At 48.8% G+C, this 15,179-nt stretch overlaps 1 protein-coding gene across 3 annotated transcripts in view; it reads left to right on the plus strand.

Annotated features, from left to right (window-relative positions):
- The window catches only part of Tmprss5 (transmembrane serine protease 5), a 36,997-nt gene extending 26,913 nt beyond the window's left edge, over nucleotides 1-10,084 (plus strand). For 2 of the 3 annotated variants that reach the window (XM_021172636.1, XM_021172637.1), the window contains 9 exons: nucleotides 1,494-1,629; nucleotides 1,820-1,933; nucleotides 3,953-3,996; nucleotides 4,673-4,835; nucleotides 5,588-5,766; nucleotides 7,000-7,098; nucleotides 7,540-7,682; nucleotides 7,972-8,124; nucleotides 9,477-10,084. In XM_021172636.1, the coding sequence (XP_021028295.1) occupies nucleotides 1,494-1,629; nucleotides 1,820-1,933; nucleotides 3,953-3,996; nucleotides 4,673-4,835; nucleotides 5,588-5,766; nucleotides 7,000-7,098; nucleotides 7,540-7,682; nucleotides 7,972-8,124; nucleotides 9,477-9,485 (1,040 nt within the window). In that variant the 3' untranslated portion in view covers nucleotides 9,486-10,084. The remainder of the gene's footprint in view (nucleotides 1-1,493; nucleotides 1,630-1,819; nucleotides 1,934-3,952; nucleotides 3,997-4,672; nucleotides 4,836-5,587; nucleotides 5,767-6,999; nucleotides 7,099-7,539; nucleotides 7,683-7,971; nucleotides 8,125-9,476) is intronic. The other variant, XM_021172638.1, reaches the window with a different exon arrangement.
- The last annotated feature ends 5,095 nt before the right edge of the window (nucleotides 10,085-15,179 follow it).

The raw sequence follows: 15,179 nt of genomic DNA on the forward strand, positions 1-15,179 counted from the left end.
CAGCCGACCCTGCGCCCTAGCTACCCCGGTGCTTTTCTGACCGGAAGAGGCTTGTGGCCCTATGTAGGCCAGATTTCTCCCTCCCCAACCAAAGCAGTCTCAGGTCCTGCGTGATTGGACTGGAGCAGAAGCTGTGTTCCACTCACCAGCAGTCTCAAAATCCTTTGGCGGGGGTCGTGGGTAGCTGGCGAGTGTCAGCCGACCCTGCACTCTAGCTACCCCGGTGCTGCTCCGGCCGGATGAGGCCTGTGGCCCTACTCAGCCTTCTATTTCTTTCTATGCACAGTGAAAATGAAAAGTATTTACTGCGTACAGTTGTAGCAAGAAAGCATGAAAACTTATAAGAGAAGCTTAGTTGTGAACTTTTGATTCTGTCATCTGGCCTGCCGTAACAAAGCACTACAGACAGGGCAGGGGGTGTGCGTTTATTTTCTCACAGAGTGGATGCTAGACGTCCAGTTACAAAGAGCCGGCAGCTTGGTTCCTGGCTCCCCACAGAATCCTCCTATAGTATCTTCTGTCCTGGGAAGTGGGGAAGGAAAGAATGAATGAGCTGATGTCTCCTATAAGGACACTGGCCCACCTGGACCAGCACCCCAGGTCCTCATTTCATCTTTAAGTGGATAATGTATCCAAGCTGGCCTCTAACTCAGTATTCAAGCCGAGGATGGGCTTGAATGCAGGATCCTCCTGCCTCTACCTCCAGAGTGTAGGGTACAGGCAGGTTCCACCACACCCAGCACTGGGAATCAAATCCAGGGCTATGTGCATGCTAGGAAAGCATTTTGTCAATGAAGCTGTAGCACAAGGCCCTTTGTTTAATCTTAATTATCTTATTCAAGACTGTCTCCAAACACAGTTACACTGAGGGAAGGAGAGAGGGGGGGATGGAGGGAGGGAGGAAGGGAGGGAGGGAGGGAGAGAAAGAGATTGAGAGAGAGAATCTATAACAACACGGGGGGAAAGTAGTTTATAAATATTAACTATTATTGTCATAATATTTGGCTTATGTCCTGGTTCCATCCCTTGTTGATCTTATGGTCTTGGACAAGTTGCCTTCACCTTTGTGCCTCGATATCTGCTCTGTTGAGGGAGGTAACTGCCTTCTTTTAGGGCTGTTGTGGTTAAGAGTGTGGCAGGACACCCTATTTTTTTTTTTACTTTGTGTGTGTGTGTTTGTGTGCATTGCCACTGAATGAATGTGGGTGTCAGAAGACAATTTGTTGGCTCTCTTTCGATCACCTGGGCTGTGGAGGCTCAGTCCAGGTTGTCAAGGTTGACAAGTGTCTTTATCTGCTGAGCCATCTCACTTGCCTCAGAGCACCTTTTAAAGTGCATGGTCAAAACACAGAACTGAAATATCTACAACAAGGTAGTTTTTGTTTTCAGAACTGACCAGGCACTCAGGGGAGCAGGGAAGTGGACCTGGAGTGACCCACGTGTCCAGCTCTTCTGGACTGGGCAGCAGGAGGGTTTTCACATGAGGGTTTTAGTATCTTTCAGAATAAATGGAGAGGATCTTCTGCTTCAAGTGCAAGTAAGACCTCGGCCAGACTGGCTCTTGGTCTGCCACGAGGGCTGGAGCCCTGCCCTGGGCATGCACATCTGCAAGAGTCTTGGGCATATCAGGTAACAACCAGACTTGCAGGGCTGGATGGCACGTGGGGGGGGGACTGTGCCCTCAGAAATCACCTTCATGCTCTGGCCCATTCACAGTGCTGCCTCGTCTGTCTCACACACAGTGTGGTTCTGACCTCCTGACCTCACTCATGCCTTAGTTGGAAGCTGACTTCCTCCTGTTTTCTCTTCTTCTGCCCAGGCTCACTCAACACAAGGCTGTGAATCTGTCTGACATCAAGCTCAACAGATCCCAGGAGTTTGCTCAACTCTCTGCTAGACCGGGAGGCCTTGTAGAGGAGGCATGGAAGCCCAGGTAGGGCTTCTGTGGGTTAGGTGAGTGGTGGGCAGGCTAGAAAGATCTTCCTGCAGGGGACCCTGATGGTGAGGGTGTAGGTAGAGAAGACCATTTCCCAGTCAGAGGCAACAAACCTGGGTCACATGCCCTGTTATATGGATTTATCTCACACAAGAAATGCAAGGCTTGGCATGTAACTCTGAGGCTGTAGAGTGCTTGCCTAGCATATAAAGCCCCGGGTTCAATCCTTAGTACTGAATAAACTGTGAGGTGTTGTTGCTTAAATTCTAAGCAGGAGGTAGAGGCAGGAGCGTCAGCAAGCTCATCACAATAGAGTTTGAGGTCAGCCTGGGATTCAGGAAACTATCTCAAAACAAATAAACAAACAAGCAAGCAAGCAAACATACACACACACACACACACACACACACACACACACACACACACAGAGCCAAAAACCAAAGCCAAAACTACCCTCCTCCCAAGATTGTTAGTTCCTGGAACAGGATTCCGAATGGTCCTCTTACACCCCCTCTGTTGGCTTTATGTTGCTATGACCAAATACGTGTCGTGAAAGGCAGTGTAAGGGGAGAAGGGCTTCTTTGCTTCACAATTGTAGATGGTTCAGCCAGTGATTGCTTGGCTCCCCGTGCTAGGTCAGAGCATCATGGTGACAGGAAAGGGTACAGGAGGAGGCTGCTTATGTGGACAGAAAAGGGAGGGTTCTGGGCTTAGGATAAGCTATAATTCTCAAGGACATGCCTCGTGACCCGCTTCCTTTTGGTAGGCTCTACTGCTTAAAATCTCCAGAACTTCTAAAAACAGTGCCACAGGTTGAGGGCCAGGCGCACTGCCGGTGAACTTTTGGTGGGTCATTTTGTATTCAAACCATAGTTCACTTTTAAAGGTAGGGAAACTGAGGCTCAGCGAGGTTAAACAGCCTTATCCAAGGCAGTGTGACCAATAAACAGCCAATTTGGGGCCAGGCTCATGACACCAGGTCAGGGGACCCATGTGGCTATGCTTGACTTGCATAATTCTGCTGTCTCAGCAGAAAAGCAAATGAGAGCATCCCAAAGAAAGAGACTCAGAATGGACCACATCTCTCACTATACCCTAGGCAGCACAAGCTGGGAGGTCTTTGTCCGGCTTAGGCTCCTTCAAACTGCCTGAAGCCTCGAGGGTGGGGGCAGGCAGAAGCATCAGCTTCACTCTTAGAAATGTACTGGAGGCAGAGTGACGGACCCCAGCTGTCCCTTTTTTCTTTGTGGAATTCCCAAGTCCTCCAGGAGGGCAGAAGGGCTACAGGGTTAAGAAAGTAGAAGCCAGGGAGTGAGTTGTCGGAGGAAGGGAAGAGATGGGAAGGGCAAGGCAAGAATGTAAGATCAAAAAAGGCAGTTAGGTTTTATGCTAAGGGGCAGGAAGGAACACAAGAAGAAAAGAATGTCTATGCAGGCCCTGGATAAAGGGCCTGGGACAGAGAAGAGGCCCGGCCTGGAGGAGGCCTGGGTGGAAGGCTCTTTTCATTCACAACACCATGGCCATTCACAAGCACCTAGTTACTCAGAGCAATGGAAACAGCTAGACTTTCTCATCTATCAGTTCTCTGTGGTAAAAATGGATCCTATCCAAGCAGATCTTCCAGTACTGTGAAGGCTTTCTGTTTCCCTCTGGATGCTGGGGTAGAATGGGCAGGCTGCTGTCCTGGGATGGGCCCGGTTGTTTGTGAAGGGTGGGAGAAAAATGGTAAAAATGGTGGCATCTTAAGGTTGGGACTATAGGATGGCTATAAGAACCACGGAGCTAGGATGATTGTGGTGGTAAAGGCCTGTAACCCTAGCACTTGGGAAGCCGTGGCAAGGTCAGACTATTCTTGGCTAGAGAGTGAGTTTGGGGCCAGCTTGGGCCCCATGGTATACTGTCTTAAGAAGGCAAAGTAAAACTGTGAGGGACCCCCTGACCACTCCCCATACCCTTGGGTATACGTGGCCTTTATGTGGCACCACCCAGCATCTTAGGAACACCCCTATTTTGCAGCGCTAACTGTTCTTCTGGCCGAATTGTTTCTCTCAAATGTTCTGGTGAGTCACATCCTGTGATCAGGAAGTTGGTGGTGAGAGGGAGGGAATCTTCCAGTTCTCCCGAGTGTGGAATTGCTGTATGGAGGGGCTCACTCAGGTTCCTGTGTGTGTGCATATGAGTTGGGTTGGGGGTGTCCTTGCCTTTCTGTTGGGCTCCTTTGCAGATACAACCTGCTTAAATAGAGTCCTTTGCTGTTTCCATCATGTGTCCCATCAGCCCCTGTGCTGGGCCGATGGTCTCTCTACTTCACTTCTGCCACTCTCTGCCCCTTCCTTCTGAAGAAGGATGCCTCTAAGTGGCATTATTACTGGTTGCAAAGATGCAAACTCTTAGTGGCTTCAAGAGACTAAGGGGTGGGTAGTACATTAGAGCCAAGTGATAAACATTGCACAGGGTTCCTTCGCTCACTTTCCTATACACCTGCCTATTCATCAGTCTGTTCTCAAACCAAACATGCCTGGGCACTTTGATTTGTACAGTGGGATGGGCATTAGAGCTCCATCGACCCCATAGACATGGTCCCTGCTCTCCGCAGGTGCACAGGCTAAAGTAACCAATATAGTTATCTTCCTGTCCCCCTACTTATATTAAGAATAATAGAGATGAGCTGTCTACCCCAGCCCTCCCTCTGCACCGGGCACTTTTTCTTTCTATCCCAGCCTTTTCTGTTTGCAGAGTGTGGGGCAAGGCCTCTGGCTTCTCGAATAGTTGGCGGCCAAGCGGTGGCTTCTGGGCGCTGGCCATGGCAAGCTAGTGTGATGCTTGGCTCCCGGCACACGTGTGGGGCCTCTGTGTTGGCACCACACTGGGTAGTGACTGCTGCCCACTGCATGTACAGGTGAGTCTTAGCGGTGGATGGGGGTGTGTGTGAGTCACAGTCATCTTTCTGTTTGGCACTTTGTATGTCCTGACTAAAATCTCTGTGTCTAGCTGTCTGTCTCCAGGAAGCAAGGGCAATGTCCTTGTTTAATGGCAAGTTCAGCTCTGCATCAATAGCAGCCATAACACAAAGACTGGTTCCTTATGTTCCCTGTCCTCTATGTGTGTATGTATATTCCCTTGTATGTGCATGTATGTGCATGTATGTATGTGTGCTCTTGTGGGTATGGATGTGCACATGAAGGCTAGAAGTCAATGTCAAGTGACTCAATTGCTTTCCACCTTATACTCTTTAAGATTTAATTTTAAATTATGTGTCCATGTCTACGTCTTTGTGTGTGTATGTGGGTCGTCCAGCACACTCCAGGGATCTGCCTATCTCTGCCTCCCTAGTGTTAGATTATGGACATATACAACCGTGCCTGGCTTTTTATGTGGGTGTTGGGGGATCTGACGTTTGGATGGGGAAAGCACTTTGCTGACTGGCCTATCTTTCAGTCCAGCACCTGAGCAACTTCTGCATGCCCAGTGTCTTGCCAGCCACTAGGGATAATATTAAGAAACATGATTTCTGGGTTCCAGGAACTCCCCGGCTTGAGACAGTGGTCATTAATGGTTTCCTAGGGAGTTCCCTCCACCCACGACCTTACTTCTATCCCCCTTCCCTTCGCCTTTCCTCCCTCCCTGGGCTCAATAGGTTTCTATGTGCAGTTTCAGGCTGTCCCGCCTATCCAGCTGGCGGGTTCATGCAGGGCTGGTCAACCACGGTGCTGTCCGACAACACCAGGGAACTATGGTGGAGAAGATCATTCCCCACCCTTTGTACAGTGCCCAGAACCATGACTATGATGTGGCTCTGCTGCAGCTCCGGACACCAATCAACTTCTCAGGTGAGGCTCTGGCCTTGGAATGAGCAGGCTGGGTGTAGTGGTGTCTAAGGAACAAAGAGTGATGGGAGGAACAGTGATCTGACTCCCAAGACTTCCGGTAGCACTGCAGATCTTAAGCCCATCATGGTGATGATAGGGTGTGTGCGTTTTCCTGAGACTGAAATCACACTTACAAGACCTTTTCACAGTGGGGCTGCAGGTGGCATTTGCTTTGAGTCCTAAGCAGAACTTTACTTGTGCTTTCGCCACCAGTAGCTGGCTCCACTCTTGTTCCCAGGCTGGATCCAAGTCCAGCCACTTTGTGACACAGTACAGGAAAAGAGATTTCTTATTTATTTATTTATTTATTTATTTATTTTTCTCAAACCGCATAACGACTTCGATGAAGAAATCATATACAGCCAAGAACACTGACGTTTCAAGAAGGGTAAATAGACCCCTGAGTCCAGGGCCAGGGCTCCTCCTGCCACAGTACCTGCCCAACAAGGGTCTCCCTGAAACCACCTGCCTGCATGCTTTGACATACCTTCTCAAGAAACACATAAGTCAATAGAAACACACACATGTGCACACACTCGCAGTCCCGAACACACCCATTTATGAATTCACACACACAGATCTGTAATTTGAAAACAAGATAGTCTTAAACTTCTAGGTTGGGAGCCTTCTGTAAAAGTTGAGGAGCCAGGGTTACCTTCTAGTTAGACGGGGAGAGTGACAGCATCATGATGGGTGTGGTCCAACACCAACTGGAATCTTTCTCCCCGATGCAGTTACAAGGAAGTGTGTCTATGTTGTGGAATGCCAATGTACGACTTAAAATCATATTTGGTTCCACTCATAAAATATGTCACACACTTCTGGAAGTATAGTCCCAAGAAGGGCCAGCCATTCTGGAGGAGACAACCCATTCTCACAAATGGTCTTGTTAGAAATTTGGACTTCAGCAACAGAAGAATTTCCATTCTCCCTCCAGCCCCCAGGTTGGGGCAGGGCAGCGAAGTCACTGCCCACCTCTAGAGGGTGCCATACCGTCACCCCCCTCCCCAAGGTGGTACATTGTTCAACCTCTTTGTCTAGTAAGCTTGGTGGTAGAGGCTAGGTCCCAGACCGTTGAGAAGCAGAGGAGGAGGAGGAGGAGGAGGAGGAGGAGGAGGAGGAGAGTCTTCACTCAGGCTCTGCAGGAGAGAAGCCTAGCCTGAGCCAGGACCAGAACTATGTGCTTCTCCACAGACACCGTGGGCGCTGTGTGCTTGCCGGCCAAGGAGCAGCACTTTCCATGGGGGTCGCAGTGCTGGGTGTCTGGCTGGGGCCACACCGACCCCAGCCATAGTGAGTGAGCTCCCAGGGCCCTCAGTATAAAGTGGGGAGGGAGAGGCATCTTCTAAGCTGCAGCACTTCCCCCTCCCCTGGTCTTCTGACAATGGCACCTCTTTCTCCCCCTCGGTGACTCCTGAGTACTCCCCTGCCTGGGTATTCCTATGGAGAGCAACCACTGAACACTTCCCTCAGCCCAGGCCCTTTCACTCTCCTGCTTTTGGCCCCAGGAGCATCACGGCCTCAGAATTTGGTAGACTGCATCTTCCTCTTGGCCTCCTCATTCCCAGCCGGGAGTCTGGAAGACTCTTGTCCTTTGGCCCAGGTCCATAGCCCTGCCCAATCTTCCTTCTTTGGGTCTTTGTGTCCTGAGGAGCTATGACTCTTCTCTTGCTTGATGTTCTGCCCTTTTGGCCTGGCTTGGTACCCTGCAGCTTTTCTCTGTGTCTCCTACAGCTCATAGCTCAGATACACTGCAGGACACAATGGTACCCCTGCTCAGCACCCACCTCTGCAACAGCTCATGCATGTACAGCGGGGCACTTACACATCGCATGTTATGTGCTGGCTACCTGGATGGAAGGGCAGATGCATGCCAGGTGTGGCTGGTGGTAGAGGGAGGAACAGGGGACTTGCTGGTAGTGGAAGGAGGGGGCAGGAGACTCGAGGCAGCTTGGTCTCCTGGTGAGTGCACATGGACTGGGGAAGCCAGACTACCCAGGGATTTCATACTACAGTGTTATGGAAGGTGAAATCCACAGGTATAATGTGAAGAAGCAGGAGCCTCCCTCTCCTCCAGGAGATTTCATTCCCTATGGTAGACTGGTGCTGCTCCACCAGGGGGGTCTGACTTTTGTTTCTTTGTGTCCTCATACCTGGTTTCCTCAGGGAGACAGCGGGGGACCCCTGGTATGTCCCAGTGGTGACACATGGCACCTTGTAGGGGTGGTCAGCTGGGGTCGTGGCTGTGCAGAGCCCAATCACCCAGGTGTCTATGCCAAGGTAGCAGAGTTCCTGGACTGGATCCATGACACTGTGCAGGTGAGTGTGGGGCAGGAGAGCAGCCCTAGTTTCTGAAAATCTTGGGGGGCCTTATGAGGGCTGGAAATGGGGCTAGGGACTGTTCACCAGAGAGGGAGGAGAAAGAAAGGACACTTATAACACAAACCCACTGGATTTCTAGTAATTTAAGCACTGGTTGGGAAAGGGTAAACTGAGTCTGGGACCTAGATCTGCCTTTTGGGGGGTGACCGTTGACAAGCTCCTACTCTTAGGTTTCTTGTCATAGCCACCCTGGCTGTGTTTTATTTTTTGGTGGGGCTTAGAAGAGAACTTGTGCTGAGCCTGGCTAGGCTTGGCATGGGTATCCACAGTGTTACCGCTCTATCATCTACTCCAACATCATTCATCCACGGCTTAGAAAGCAGATATCAGCAGCTGCATTTCATACTCTACTGAGAGAGCTCAGGACTTAGCAGTTAAAGTCTTGCATGACTCTCAGGTTGAATCCGTTTAGAGAGAGGACCCAGTGTGACTGCATGTCAAAGTGTAGTATTTGGTTGACAAGGTGGGTAAAGTACTTGTAATATAAGTGAAAGGAGTTCGAATCCCCAGAACTCATGAAAAGCTGGGGTGGGTCATAGGAGGGTATGGTATGTATATATACTCCTAAGCAAGATGGGAGGTGGAGACAGGAGGATATTTTGAGTCTCAAAGGCTGTTGCCTGGTGTACCAGCAGCCAAGAAGAGAGTATGTCTCAGAGGGATGAATGGTGCAGACTGACACCTGAGGTTGTCCTCTGACTCTCACAGGTGTACCCATAATTTCTCCATCCCCCACACCACAGAAAGGTTCAAAAAGGCACAATATTTGTATTAGGTAGTCCCCCACAAGCTGTGATAGTGGACAGCCTCCTTCCCAAGGTTGGGGTGCAGAACCATTAGCACATAGCACACTCTAGAGCTTATGGGGTGTGCGTCCATACTTAAATATGATTTGAAAAAAAAAACCTAGAGCAGCAGATATGTGTGGGCTCATTTGAAAGACAGAAGTCTACCTTCTTAATGTGATGTGTTAATAAAAGTCACGTAAGGAGATTTAGCTCAGTTGGAAGAATGCTTGCCTGGCATTCAAGAGGTCCTGGGGTTGAGCCTCAACATTTTGTAAATGGAACGCGGTGGTGCACATGTGTATTTGGAATACTTAAGAGATGGAGACAGGAGGATTTGAGGTTTAATGTCATCTTTGGCTAGAGTTCCAGAGCAGTCTGGGGTACACGAGATCTTGCCACCCACCTGGCATGAGGTAGAGCCACACGGTGACTCCTTGCTAGATGATATTGCTCTCTTTAGCCTTATTACACTACAGCCTCTGTCTCTTGACTCTACGGCAGGTCCGCTAGCTGAAGAAGAAGCAGCAGCCACCTGTGACGCCGAGCTGTGGATCGCCCATGGATCATCCCAGTCTGGGGGCCAGCCAGCATCTGGGTCACTAGGCCTCTCCCCAAAGGCTCTGACTTCTAGTTCATCTTTCTCATCTGAGAACCTCCACAACAGGAAAAGGAGTCTGAGACTAGATTGGGAATGATGGTGAGAGGAAGGGATAAGAGGACAGAAGAGACAGCAGAGGCTTCTGGAAGCATCTGGGAGGCTGCTCCTCTGTTCTCCCCACACCCCACGTGCATCCACTGGGGGATGCTGGCGATGCCCAATCCTTCTTTCTTGTGGGGCCACTGGAGGGCTAAGTCCAACTTTAGAGGATGCTCTGTCTCGAGAGTTACTAGGCAGATAAGGTTAAGGTTGGACAAGCTCAGGTAAAGGCACGGAAGTCAAGATTCCCTCTCCCCCGTGCTGGTCCTGTCCTGAGGTAACCTAGTAGCCCTGTACCAGGCAGAAGTCTACAGGGTAAGAAGGATGCAGTTGGGCTAGGATGCTATTTTTCAAATGACATTTCTGTAAATTGGTTGAAGGAGTTTTGTTATTAAACAGAAATTATGTATAATCTTGGTTGAGCTCTCCCCTCTTTGTATTAGCTAATGTGACAAAATACACAACCAAAGGAACTTATTTTGGCTCAGAGGCAAAAGTTGCTGTCCACTGTGCTGAGGAGTGTGAGGTGCTACCGTGTCACGAAGCAGGGAGATAAGATGTTGGGGCTTTTGTCTCAGTCCTCAGCCATGGTGTAGAGGCACTAATGTATAGGACAAGTCTCAGTTACACCTCTCAGGAAAGCCCCTCACAGACATATTTAGAGGTATGTCTCCCAGGTGATTCAAAATCCAGCATACCTGACAGTGAAGACTAGCCATCACTGTCACACGTGTTACTGAATAGAAATACAAATTTCCTCCTATACGTGTTTCTTGAAACTTAGATTCTGACTTCCACTCATCAACTCTGGAATGTTGGCAGGTTCCTCCTTATTAAATTCTTTAAGTTAGCTAGATTTATATGTCCCCATCTGCAGCAAAGAGACCAAGTGTTTAGGGGGTCTGTGGCTTTGAGTTTGAGTACTGAAAGAAGTCAGTGCTCCTAGGTAAGGCTGGCTTCCCCACAAGGTTCGGCTTTCCCCCTTAGCTCTGTTTTTGGGGGAATTAAGTCTTTCAGCTTGGGGAGATCACTTCCTGAGTTTATTCCCAGTTAGCATTTTCCCAGAGAAGCCTCTTCCTTATTTGCTGGTGTCTAGCAATTAAAATGCAATGGCTATCTTCTTTCCAAAAAAACCTCAATGAATTTTTCATGGTGATTACCCAGGGAAATGCAATTAGCACTGAGCAATAGCAAGAACTTTGTGAGTTCATCAGCATATTTGTTGAGGGTTTATCCAAGTAATTATTCTTCCTGGAGGGTCTATCTTCTTTCTTTACATGCAATGCACTGAAACACAAAGGCCTCAATTTACTTTTGGCTTCATTACCTGTAGAAAAAAGTTGCCTTGAGTCAACTCTCACATTGCCTATGCAGAGAGAGTTCTGGTGGGCGGCACAATGCCTTCATCCTCCAGCCTGAGCCCAACGTTTCCTCCCTGGCTCCTCCCCTAATGAGGCAGTGAGCAGACAGAGGGTTTCCCTGGGAAGGGAGGAGTTAAAAGCAAATCCACAGGCTATGCTCGTTTTTATATTTCATATGACAGCTACAAACATCATTTGGTTCAAGGGAAATGGTTATGATTATTATAGCCCCATGGCCTTCCAATTATCAATGACATGTGAGCATATTTGGCAGTTTAGAAAACCTATTGATGTGTGTGATCTCACAGCATCTGTGTGGTAAAGGTATTATTTTATCCACCCTATTCTGCAGACAACAAGATTAGCTCAGGAAGATTTAGTGTCTCCTATAAAAATACTAGTTCCTAGGCGCTCGAGAACTAGGAGGTAAATCTGGGTCCCTTTACTCTATCAACCCACATTCTTAGCTCACACATGGGTGAGTGAAATGGTCCAGTCCTGCACAGAAGTATAGAACTGGAAGGTATTTGATCAGATCACCTGACCTAGTCACCTGCTTACCTACAACAACCTGTAGGATCCTGGGGGCCAGAAAGATGGCTCACAGGCCAAGAACACTAACACTAAGTCTTATGGTCTGAGTTTGATCCCTGGAAGCCGAATGGTGGGAGGAGAAAACCAACTCGGCATCCATTCTCTAACCTCCACATGTACCCCATGGCATCTGTAAATAAATAGAATTTAAAAATATTTATGGTGGTGGTGGTGGTGGTGTGTTCACCTACAGACACTAAAAGGCATTGGCTTCCTTGGATCTGGAATTACAGGTATTTCTGAACTGCCTGGTGTTGGTAAAGTGCTTGTCATGCAAGCATGAGGACCCAATGAGGACCTAAGTCCAATCTTTATCACCCACATAAAAAGCTGAGTGAGGGAGCACATCCTGTACTGGAGAGGTAGAGGTAGGGCCCCTGGGACTTGTTGGTAAGCCAGTCTAGCCTGACTATCAAGCTCCAGGTACAGGAAGAGACCTCGTTTAAAAGGAACAAGGAGAGGAGATATTAAGGAGAATATCTGATGTCGAGGTCTGGTCTCCACATGTACACATGAAAAATTACACATGCTTGTGTACACACACACACACACACACAGAGGGAAAGGCTCCTGCCTGAGACCTTTGGAACCCCGAGTTCAAGGTTTAACTTAATCCTTACAAAAGGCCCTCTTGCACAGGAGAACCATGAGAATGTCCTGTCTCAAATTCCTGTTCATCAACAGAAGCTCTGGTGGCTTTTGTCAGGCTGCGGGTCCCATCTGTGGCCTCGGAAGCTCTTGCTCTCCTTTATTAGCATCTGCTAGACAGGTCCTTGGGAAAGAAAGAGAAGTGAGCAGCCTGTACCAGCTCTGTTCCCTCGGGCCCTCCCCTTCACTAGTGTGCAGGTGGAGATGGCTGCAAGGAGGGAAAACTCAAGTCCAAAGAGAGAGAGTAATGAGGACCATTTGGGAGCCCAGATGGGTTAAGCTCTGTAGGGAATTTGGAGGTAGAAAAGCCAACTTTCTTTTTGGAGCATTGAGACTTATTTGCAATGAATTATTAGTGATGAGTCAGGGATGAGGGCGAAAGGGGAAGTAGTAATTGCTGAAGGAGCACAAAGGGCTTCCTGATGAATAAATCAGGAAGTCTGTGCCCCCAACCCCTCTTGAAGGGATTAGCATCCTTCCCAGGCAGAACTTTGGAGCCTCTGAGTCTTCTCAAGAACGTGGCTCCTCCCACCTTGATAGGAATGAGTCCTCCTATCTACGTGTTCATGTTTGGTCATTTCAAGGATGCCAGGGCATGTGAGATGTCTCTCCCCTGCCACATTTTCTTTGGCTCTTTTGCTTTTCTAGAATGGTTGCTGGGAACGATGGAGGAGTTCTGCTCTTCCCCAGGGACATTTGTAGGTCCTTCCCTGGCTTCTCTTTCTGGAGGCATTGAGCTTGTCTGCAATGGAAGAAATGTGGAAATAAAACAAAACATGGGTGCAGTAGCTGCCAGAAAGGCCCATCTCCCGGCTCCTCTTGTTTTCCTCCCCTCTACTCTCTGTGCCATGTACTTCCAAACCCCCTTATTACTCATGGCTGCCCATCATCTGCTTCCTCTATTGTCTCAACAGCCCAGATCTACTGCTCTCTTTGCAAGACACAGCTAACTGTGCCTACTGGGCTCTACTCTCTTTGCTTCCTTCTGCATGGATCAGAGTCCAGTGTGGTTAGTGGCTCTTGTAACTGAATCTTATATCCTTCCATCATTTGGCAATCCCTAAGGAAGCAGAGAGGTGAAAGCTCCCATTCCTGGGGTCTGGGGATGGGTTTGCCCACACACTCCAAGGCTGGGAGAGGGGGAGTTGGAGTAGGCAGGTACTGGCTTGGGGTTTACACTGATGGGACTCTGGAAAGACTTGTGGCTTTTTTTGGTACAGGAAGGGACTAAGCTAGAGGACCAAAAAGGAATTGGATGGGTGGGTAGGTAGGGAAAGGGAGAGAAAGGTCCCTTACTAACATCCTTCCTCTGGAACAGGGCAGGACTCCAGCATAAAAGAAATACTACCCTGGGCTTGCCTTCTGAACTCACTCTTAGGGAACATCTGCACATGATACTTGGAAATAATATTCCTGCCAGAGTTAGCTCTGGGCTTCTAACCCCATGGGAATGTGCTGACCAGAGTGACTAGGTCTTCCTGGATTTTGGTTTTCTCCTGTCAGTGCAGGGATCTGAACAAGGGGTCTGCCCACGTGGAATTGCCCTTGTCACATTAACTCAAACCTCTGTTGCCTCTTGAGCTATCTGCCCTCCAAAATCCCTTGGATCACCTTGCATCTTGATCACCTTGGGTAGATCCAAAGAAATCAGCTTGCTTATAGCTTCACAGCACCTTAAGAACCACGTCCTTGGTGGAACAGAAGGCACCAGGCAAAAGGCTGTAAAGACAGCTGATCAACATTTGTGCCCCAACACAAAGTGTTCAAGGATAGGAAAACCTGAGACTTAATGCAGGCACTCCCCAGATCTCTCCATGATACTCCAGACTCTGGGATCCCTCCCCAAGTCAGCTGAATGAGTTTTCTCTCTGCATAAAGACCACAAATACTTTTCTTCTTCCCATTTTCCTTGGTCTGGCATGGAGGAGCAAGAAGGAACCTGTGCTCCCATATCAACCAGACAGACCTCGTCCCATGTCTTCTCGGGATGATCAGAGGGGAGGAGGAAGAGGCTGCCAGACTGTGGGCTCCTCGGGGATTTCGCAGGGTTTGCTTTTCTCAGCACTGTCTGCAGAGGTGAGGACATGAATTAAAGAAAGAGCAAAGATTTACTGTTCTCACATCTTGGCGGCGAGTCTTGTATTTGTACAACAGATCCACAGAGGAGGGGTGGGCGGTGAGAGGGTGAGAGGGGTGCTGGCTTTCATGGACAGTCGGGTCCTGCGTAGTTTCTCTGTGGAGAGTTGGCCCTTGTGGTGCTGAGGGTGAGGTAGAAGAGGTGTATGTGGACTGGGTTTCTCCATCACCACCCAGTCTGCCTACAAGTGAGATGGGACAGTAGGGGGGCTTGGAGGTCACTGGAATCTGGGTCTCTAGTAGTGTGTTACCATGGAGATCCCCAAAAGAAGACTTGTCTGTCACATAAGGTCCTCATAATAGGGATGTTTAGGAATGACTTTTTTTTGAGACAGTTTTGTTTGCTAAGTAGCCCAGGTTACCCTTACATTCAAGATCCTCCTGCCTCAGTCTCCCAAGCGCTAGGATTATAGTTGTGAGTAACCATACCAAGCTAGTCATGACTTTATCTTGGCCTGGCCTGGGCCTGGGCAAAGAATGGGAATTGTGATCTTTCAGCTGACTGTGCTGTTTTGTACAGTCCAATGTCAGCTTATGTATGATCAAGCCTGTTATACATCCATGTTCTGATGATATCTCATATCTCTTAGACTACAAAAAATTGGCTTCTTCTTCTTCTTCTTCTTCTTCTTCTTCTTCTTCTTCTTCTTCTTCTTCTTCTTCTTCTTTCTTCTCCTTCTCCTTCTCCTTCTCCTTCTCCTTCTCCTTCTCCTTCTCCTTCTCCTTCTCCTTCTCCTTCTCCTTCTCCTTCTCCTTCTCCTTCTCCTT

The sequence above is a fragment of the Mus caroli genome, chromosome 9, assembly GCF_900094665.2.
Source record: "Mus caroli chromosome 9, CAROLI_EIJ_v1.1, whole genome shotgun sequence".
NCBI classification, from domain to species: domain Eukaryota; kingdom Metazoa; phylum Chordata; class Mammalia; order Rodentia; family Muridae; genus Mus; species Mus caroli.